The sequence below is a fragment of the Alligator mississippiensis genome, chromosome 6 (assembly GCF_030867095.1).
Source record: "Alligator mississippiensis isolate rAllMis1 chromosome 6, rAllMis1, whole genome shotgun sequence".
Lineage (NCBI taxonomy): Eukaryota > Metazoa > Chordata > Crocodylia > Alligatoridae > Alligator > Alligator mississippiensis.
The window spans coordinates 89,639,127-89,648,745 of record NC_081829.1 but is presented as its reverse complement, the minus strand read 5'-3'; the positions used below and the strand labels follow the sequence as shown (position 1 = coordinate 89,648,745).

The 9,619-nt window shown below is 41.0% G+C and overlaps 1 protein-coding gene across 3 annotated transcripts in view; it reads left to right on the top strand.

Annotated features, from left to right (window-relative positions):
• Positions 1 to 5,423: 5,423 nt before the first annotated feature.
• ENO4 (enolase 4) overlaps positions 5,424 to 9,619 on the top strand; it is a 30,467-nt gene continuing 26,271 nt past the window's right edge. For 2 of the 3 annotated variants that reach the window (XM_014594719.3, XM_006262711.4), the window contains exons 1-2: positions 5,424 to 5,621; positions 7,791 to 7,919. In XM_014594719.3, coding sequence (XP_014450205.1) covers positions 5,457 to 5,621; positions 7,791 to 7,919 — 294 coding nt within the window. In that variant the 5' untranslated portion in view covers positions 5,424 to 5,456. The remainder of the gene's footprint in view (positions 5,622 to 7,790; positions 7,920 to 9,619) is intronic. The other variant, XM_019485919.2, reaches the window with a different exon arrangement.

Below are 9,619 nucleotides of genomic sequence, written 5' to 3'. Positions count from 1 at the left end.
CATTCAGAAGTTCTAGCTTTTTTAAACAAAAAACTTTTCAGGACCGATGAAACAAGCTAATCGTTTCTCTATTATTACAATATACACTTTACATTATGATGTACTTGTAATTAAATGCATTTACAATTTTATTTATTTTCAATATAAAGGATGGCTATAAACTTGCATGGATCATTGGCTCACCTCTGATGTTGTCTCTATGTTATGTTGGTCAGCCATTCAAATACTGACAGACATAATGGGAACTCAACTTCGCTTCACGCCTAAAATGTGTTATTGGAAGCTTACCAAAAGAAGTGTTAAAGTCAACAACATTTCAAGGCTTTAAATGGACACTGTATCTTTCAAAAAGGCATAGTTTAGTTTAAATTGCAAGTTGCTGGGATCAATAGGAACTATCTCAGTAATTCTCCTCCACTGCCAGAATCACTGGCTGAAATTTCATAGGTGTTGTTACATAGGAGGTCAGGATAGACAATCTATGTCTTCCATCATGGCTCCAAATCTATGACTGCTGGACTAGAACTGTATTTCTAGAAATGAAAAATCTGTCAACTCTATCACAGTTCATTTTAATTTCAAAAGCATCCTCAGAAAGGAAGATGATCTTCCCCTAGGAACCTACACCTTGTTTTTCACTTCTATGTAAAAAACTCATCAGCCCAAGGCAGGCCAACCATGCAACCCAACTGAGAAACTTTTAATGTGTATTCATATTTCCCCCCATTTTCTTGCTCCTTTGATTTGCTGCAGGCTTGAGAGTCTGTTTTAAAAAAAAAATCTTGCTACTTGATGTTACATACATTGCATATTTATTAAGGGTATCTTGCTATTACCTTTGAAGTAGTAACACAATGCCATATGCCAATGTAGTAATATCTGTTTGATGGACAAATCTATATCCAGATTTCTGTTTCTTTTTTTTATTTCAATAATATATCTGAAATACAAAGTTTCATACATATCTTTAATATGCAGACTTTGTGCATATTCACAACAAATGCATTAACACTACAGACTATAACATCGCCAAGAGAGTCATTATGGTCTATTGTGTCAAGGATCCTTGAACTAAGATGCCTTTAAGTAGGCCTTGACATGTTAGCTCATAACAGTTTCTTCATAATTTGTGTACAAAGAAATCCTGAAGTAGGCCTTGAAAACATAGGCTAAAACTTCTCCTTACTACGCCAATAATCTGTGTATTAGAAAAAAGAGATATCTACACATTACAAACCTCAAACACATTAGGAAAATTGAAGTCTTGTTTTCTGTAAGCTTATATAGTGATGATGGCATGCCAAGCTAAACAATTTAGTGGAACTGACTTTTTTTTGAAAGTTTATATACTAAAAAAGAAAAGCCCTATTTTTACTAGGGCTTAAAATAACTTTTCTTCCTTATTACTTGTACTAAAACATCCTCTAGTGAGTTAGAATGTTTGATAGGAGTATACTAATTCTCTCTTTTTTAGTCCTAAAGTCTCCTTTTGAGGTCTAGGCTAGAGACAGAAATTACACATAAACCGGTATAAGTGATCAGAACCAGTTCAGACCTATAATACAACAGAAGTTCAGTGCAAATAAACTGCTTTCAAAATGGCCAAAATTGGTTGAAGGTAATCCTGGATGAATGTAGTATTAGACTTAACTGATTTAGGTTAAATAAGTTTATAGAATTTCTGTCTTAGATCCCCTTCAGATTCAAGCTAATTTAGTCTCCCAGCATCCCAGGATGCTTTGCACCTTCCCCGCAAGTCCTGCCCCTTTGCAGGGTGGGAGGGTGGGGTAGTCTTGGCCCAAGCTGTCTGCTCCAGCTGAGCAGGGAGGTGTGCTCTAGCACCCCCTGGCTTCTGGCCTGGGCCACTGCAGGCATGTGGTTGCATTTCCAGAATCAAAAGTGAATGTCTGTTCACCTGCTCATTGGGTTCAATCTATGTAGCTTAGACTAACCTGCAAAAAGGGAAAGGATTCAGCCTCGGTCTTTTTGACTGCCTGTAGTTAGCCCTACAGTCAGGTCAATGCAGCAGTAGCATAATCAATCTACAGGAGAAGTATCTTTAATATTAGAACTAAGAACATTCAACCTTAAATACCCATCAGAGCTGTGCATAATTATTTAGGGTACATGAACTCTGTGAAAATAAATACAAATTTAGAACAGAAACTCTGGGGAAAAGAGCATAGATTTATTTGAGCTACTGTCTCAAAGCCTAAGACCTAAGACCTCAAACTTATTTTCAATTTCGTGCCTGACCACGTTCTGGAAATGAAAACCTAGCAAAAAATTCAAATGAGTCTGTCATTAACTTTCAGACTCAAGCCTATGCTGAATAACAGAATATGAGAAGCTAACGGTGAAAAAGAAAATGGTACGAAAGTAATGGGAGATAGGACAATGAAGGTTGCTTAGTCATGAAAGTAATATCCTATATTTTTGGGGTACTTGGATTTCCAACCTTAAACCATATCTTCAATCTTAATGGATTTCTCATGGAATTTTCACATATTCAGACTTGACTTCAAAGAAGGTTGCGTCAGTGGAATATGAGCACAAAGTAGCCCTGTGAAGCCAAGCAGTTAACAGAGACACTATGGTTGTAACTGATTTTAAAGGGCTGAGTTTAAGGCTGTGTTCTAAAATGGAAAGGCAATTCTCCTATTCACTGCTCACAGGTCTATGCTAAATGTGGTGCCTAAATATCATGGTGACTAGCACCATAAAAATACTTAATTTTGGCAGACAGCAAATCAAACATAGAAGTTATGATTGATGGTCCTTTGCTCATGTGACTGTTTCCTGACATGTATCCTCTGAAACAGGGAAAAGAGGGAACAATTATTTGGAAACAACCATGAAAGAATCTCTTTTCCATGCAGACAAACCGCAGTCACAAGAAAAAAAGCACCTTTGTGGAGGACTCGGTCTCTGAGAAATTACCAGAAAAAACAAAGATCGCGTTGTCTAAACAGACTGGTACTGGTTTTGTAATAGCTTTCTATTATATATATATATTGGCAACCTGCAGGTGTGTTAGACATTGGGTAAAATTGTAAATAATACAACAATTTATGTAACATAAAGATATGGTAGGTATCAATTATGTGAGATATACAGGGAAAGCTAATTGTCATGTTCGACTTAGGACACTGCAACAGTTCAGCAAAGAAGTCCCACTACAACTCTGTTTTGTTTCACATCTTCAAGTTGCACTTAACCAGTTTGTGGACTTTTTGACCTTGTACGCTTGCTTTGTTGTAATGTAACTTGAGTTTTGCATACTGCAGTTCTGAAGCTAAATTTACAATATTTATTTGTGCCTCTGAATTTAGTTACTAATATTTTTCAATCATAAACTTCTGAATCTGTCTACTTGTAGAAGAACAGGAAGGAACTTTTGCATGCATTAAAAACATCAATAGCCCAAACGTAACCTCCGTTATAGGTGTACAACCCAATTACGTTCCATTGGCCAAATTTATTCCTCATATAAAACTACTGAAACACTATTGACAAAGAAGATGCTATTTGTACAGGGTCACTTATCAAAACAAAAATTTGTACAAATAAACTTCCCTCTGCAGGTCTGCTCCTTGTGGGTTCTCACATATATTAACTTTAGTAGGAAATAAGTTTTTTTTTTTAACCGTGTTTTACTCCTGTTAACACCATAGGGCCAACAAAAGTAAGAGAAATGGAACTAAATTACTTTCATTCAACACAACTGTTAATTAAGTTCCAATTAATTACACCTGCACAAGCCTAATGATGATAATGGGGTTGCACAGGGTTTGCAGATAACATGAGTGGATTGTAGAGCCTTCATTAATCAGTTAACTACACAATAAGAGGTAGTATCATAGGACAAGTCATACTCTCTGTACATGCAGCTAAAGCTACTGTTAATGGAAATGACAGGAGCACAAAAACACATACCGTATTAGTATGAAATTAAAATGATAAATAGTTGAGGAAATGTTTTCTGTTATTTCAAATGGATGATTTAATAAGCACTAAGAATGATTAAAACTGCTTTGCACTCATTATTCCCTACAGTTAACTAAGGAGTTTGGGTTAAGAACCCATCAAAACTTTTATTCCACCCGAGGATGAACAGGGATCGTCTCTCACCGATGCCTTCAATTTAACCCCTGCTAAAGGCATGAGATGAAAACACCTCAAAGTTAATTTCTTAAATCAGAAATGCAACTTCCACACTTAGCACAATTTATTTAGTTCAATGTGATGCTTTTACATAGCGCCAAATTCTGCAAGCCTTACACCGAACAACACCCAAGAGGAGGTAATATCGGATTATGCCTCGGGGCTCTGGTCTGAATTCAACGGGGCTACTTACCTAAGTAAAGCTTACATACATTTGAGACCATCAAGGGAAAGTTAATTTCTCAAACAAACAAAAAAAAGACAGATTAAGGAAAAACGAAGACGACAAAGTGCCTCGTGTTGTACAGTCGTCTAAGACTGAGTTTGAAGGACACTATTTGCAATTTGCTTAACAAGCCCACACACTCTTTGACACCGGGGGAAAAGCCGAATAAATCTTCTCTTTGCGCATCCTTGAAGGAAGATCTAGTTTCAGTTTAGAAATGTCTTTTGAGAAAGCAGACACAGGAAGTGAGTTTAACTCTCCAGAGAGGTACCATGCTATTTCAAAAGGATGTGAAAGGGAAAGAAAATGATGCAGTAGGGATTTTTCTTCATTACCACTCAGCCCATAGAAGTGGACATACAATGAGTAAGGTCTCCACATATTGATTTTAGCACCAAGGATGTGTGCAGCTAACAGCTTTTTAAGTATCTCCATTTTCAGTTACTTCAACAAAATTACCAATGAGCGGGGTAACACAGTGAAAGTTTTTTGGTGGGAAATTGCAGACTAAAAATGATCATTTAGGCTGCGAAATGCTTCTTTTCATCGAAGGTGAAGGGCTTTTAAATGCAGAAGTAAAGTTACTGGGGCATTTGCCAGCTGTATCTTCACTCCAGGGTTTGCAGGCTATAATCTGCGTCTCTTTCAAGATGCTAATATTGCACAATTTGGCCAGGCAAGGACTTTTTTTATTTTATTTTATTTCTCCCCCTTTTTTTCTTAATACACAAGGGGACTGGATTTTTTTTAAAAATCTCTGACGTGAAACTGAGGCAGCAGTGAGAGAAAAGGCTCTTTTTTACTTAAAAAAATATTAAAAATAACCCCTGTAACCTCAGACCAAAACCCAGCTCAGGAGAAGGGGCAACTGCCTCCCTCAGACAAGGGGGGGGGGGGCAGGAGCAGCCGTTAGACGACCGTTAGAGGCGCCGGGAGGGAAGGGGGAAGGGAGGGGCGAGCGGCGTAACACAAGGTTCTAAGCACAAGGGGGGGGGGGGGGGGGGGGGGAGGAATTCTCGCGAGAAGACGCAACGAGAGCGTGCCCCGTCTCCCAGCAACGCGCTGGATGCTTGGCCTACTCCGCCTCATGGAGCCTGGCGGGGAGCGGGAGCAGCGCGAGCTCAGGCGCCAGGCGGCCGAATACTACCAGCGCCACGAGGTGCCGCAACGGCTCGAGGAAGCGCTCAACGCCACGTACCCCCTGCGGCCTGCCGACCTCTATGGCCACCTGGTAGCCGAGGGGGGCGGCAGTGCACATGCGCGGCTCGAGAGGGGCGGGGAGGGGACGGGGCGGGTAGTGCGCAGGCGCAGCCGAGCTCGCTTGCTCCAGGGTTCCCATCACCCCCTGCGCGAAGCGTGGGCGGGGCTTGGAGAAGGGCGGGAGGGATCGAGAGCGAGGCTGTAGATGGGGGGGGGGGGGGGAGGAGAGGGCAGGGTAGGGTAGGGCAGGGGAAGTGCTCCTTGCTGGCAGCCTCACTCAGGGGGTAGGGAGCCTGTCTGCCTCCAGGTCCTTCACACCCTGGAAAAGCCCCCCGCCATGCTAACAGCCAATGGCTAATGGCCAACGAGTCTCGTTACCGGTTTCGTTAGCGGTCAGCGCAGCCGGGAGACCCTGCAATGAAACCTCCGCTCCCAAGGGGAAAGACAAGGGTCTCAGCTGGAGGCAGAAGAAACGTGGGGAGACCTTGAAATATAACCTCGTTGGTTAGCTTAACCCGCCAGGTTTCACGGCACGTTTCCCCCCACCACACGTTACTTCCACCTCCTATTGATAGCACCTAATATATTTTCTAGAAAACAACAAGAGTATAGACTGTACGACCATACTTGAGATAGCTGAACGCGCCTTCTTATACCCAGGAGCAAGATGCATTTTCTTCCTTAGTTAACGTATCTCTCCACATTGGAGCCATCTGCCCATCAGTATTGTGTATATGGCTACGCATGTCTTCGATTATTCCTCTTCCTTGCCAAAACGCCTATCATTTCGAATGCCACGTGGTTTACAGCAGTGCTTCTCAAACTATCTGCTGTGGTGGACTGGCAATTTTTTTCCCGGCGGGCCAGGGCTCAGTGCCCGGTTCAGCCGGTGGCAGCAACTGCATGTAACAGTGCTACGCAAATGCGTGACCGGCTGTTTCTTTCTCTTTCCTTACCTCACACGACATCGTCACCTGGCGTGTTGGAGCGTACGAACTGTGGCACTATGACATATCAGTGTTATGTTTCTGAAAATATCTTTCTTTCTTTCCTGGCAACTCACTGTGGACCGGTGCCTGATGGCTCGCGGACCAGCAGCGGTCCGCGGACCACCACTTTGAGAAGCACTGGTTTACAACACTGGCGTGTGTTTCCTTCTACTATAACCAGCCTTCTCTTCTTCGGTCACTAACTACCACTTAGATACATTAAACTTAACTGTAATTACCTTTAATTATTCCTTTGTTATCATCTTGACAAAATAAATGTGGTGTATTCTCTAGATATTCAGTTGAACAAGAGAAGTGCACTGTTGTCTTCTTACTGTAGACAAGAAGAGCATTCCCACATACAGTCCTTTTTTTCCTCAGGTCTCTAGCATTCAGACGCATCCTACACATAATGCTGAGTAGAAGAACTTTTTGTTCAAGATGGTAATGGTCGGGCCATAAGGATTATTTTATAGTATTTTCGGTTTTTAAAAATCACATAATTATCTACCAGCCCAGCCCAGCCCAGCCCCTGGCTTGTTTACTTTTCATCCCATCCAGGAAGAGCACACACCAACTGCTGCAGCTTCCTTAGCCTGACGAAGGGTTTTTGAACCCAAAAGCTTGCTTAATAACTATTCTCCAACCATTTGGGTTGGTCTAATAAAAGATATCAAATTCACCCAAGGAACCTTGTCTGCATAATTATCTATAGCATTTCCCATCTTCCAAGCACTGAAAATAAACATTTACTTGGCTGACAGTTACTTAATGAATTAAAACCTACCTTGGGATCTTTAATATCTGTTTGAGGCCAGATCCAGCAAAGCCTACTAAAACTCCACATGGCATTAGCGGAATTGTTTCTGATTGCACTCTTTCCTGCATTTCCTTCCAGAAGAGGCACATTTTTTTAACTAAATGTCTTATCCGCAGACAGAATTTTCTGTCTGCAGATAAGACAGCAACTCCTACAGAGCAGTGGGTGGGCAAGGAGCTTGTACATGGTGCTGAATAGAAATGAATAGTACTATGTTGGATAAGCCCAAATCCTGAACTGGTTCTTAAGCAGCTAACAGGGGTAACTGAATTATTTTGAATATCAGGGCTCAACAGTGGATTTATACAACAATGGATTTAATGCTAACATAGAATGAAAACCTGATTTACACAGAAACCAATTTTTAATCAAACTCTCTCTCTCATTCAAGGCTAACTACTTCTCCAAATACTCAAAACCTCCAGTAATATGCAAACTGGTTGGAAAAAGGGTCCTTGATGGAGTGGGTCAACCAACATTAGAAGTGGAAGTATTTTGCACAGTTAAAAACAATGAAAAGGTACATCTTGCTTTGTTACATATCTTAATATGACATTATTGTAGAGAGAAACACATTTTTGCTACATTTCAGTTCAAATGAGAGGTAGTGAAGGACACAAGTTGGATCAGTTTTTATGGAAATAATAAGTGCCTGAGGATATTAAAAGAAAAGGATGTTTATTTTCATTCATAGGTTTTGAGATGTCTGACTTTTATTCCCATGGTGCTATTAAAAAAATATCAAGGGCAGTCTGGGCTGAACACAATACATGTGTATTTCATCCTGGCAGCTTAGGATGATATGGTTGTCAGTCCATTTAAACATAGCAACTAGTGTCATAAAAGTGCAAGATCAACACTGTATTTGCCCATGTTCATGAGCATCTATTATTCCATTGATAACTACTCCACAATAGGTACTGAAGGCTCCTGTTCTCTCACACATGTAACCAGCCTGTGGGGGTTTTTGCCTTCCTCTGTAGTGGGGGCCTGGCCCTCTTCCTGGGAGCTCTCAGGCATATGTTAACAACTAGAGGGAGTATGCTGGCTACCATGATTCCCCTGCTTTACCTGTGGCAGGTTAGGGTGTTATGTCTTGTGTTGTGTCAGGGTTGACTATAGCTTACTAAGATGTTAGACAGTGGATTTGTATGGGATGGTTTGGATAGGGATGATCCTGCCTAAGGCAGGGGTTGGGCTAGATGATCTCATAAGGTCCCTTCCACCCTTAGTTCTTTATGCTTCTACAACCATTTGCTTCACTTAAAATGCTCAGAAAAGGAGAACATTTTAAAATCTACTTTGAAAATTATTCAAGGTTTTTGGGGTTTTTTTTTACCTCTACTACCTGTAAATGACTAATTTACATGGGGGGCAGGCACAGGCAAGTGGGGCATGTGGCAGGGAGGACAGGCACAAGCACAGGGAGGGGCAGGGAGCAGAGGGGGCAAGCCAGGAAGGCAGCGGATGGTGGTCCGGCCCCTAGACCTTCCTGCCTCTGCTTTCTGCACTGTAGCGGGGGGGGGGGGGGGGGGATGCTATTTAAGACAGTCCTGAAATAATTGGATTGTATACATGGAAAATTTATAATAAAGTTACAATTTTTTTTCGTGTCCAGAATCTAATTTTGGGGGGGTCATCTTAATTTCAAAGTTATCTTGGATTAGGGTAAATACAGTAGTCAGTGACTGATTAAAATGGAGTTCATTTTGAAGGTCTCATTTTCATTATGACACTTTTGATTGCGACTGTAGGTGGTCCATTGTATCATGATTCACTAGCAGTTGTGTATGATGCTTTCACTTCATTTAAGGTGTAAATCTGTCCTGCCTTTCACTTGCCATCAGGCTAATACAGCTTACTATGTTTTGCTGTCATTTACCCTCACTGATGTCTCAACTCTCAGTTAATTTAGATGCATCTAATATTGCCAGATAAATAACTCTTAAAAACTTATTTTCATGCATCCACATTTCATAGGAGGGGATAAATAAATTCAAGTCTGAGTCTTTTGTAAAGTTACTTATAAGCATTTTTTTTTATTTGGTTTAGATGGTCTACAGTATATTGAGGGGAATATTTTTAAAGCATTTTAGTACTGAAAGATCAAGGGGGGGGGAAATAAAAAACATTAACTTCCCCAGAGTTAAAACAGCATTCTCATGGTTAAAACAAATTGGATTTCCTGGTTCATGTCACACTCTTAGGGTTAAATTCTGC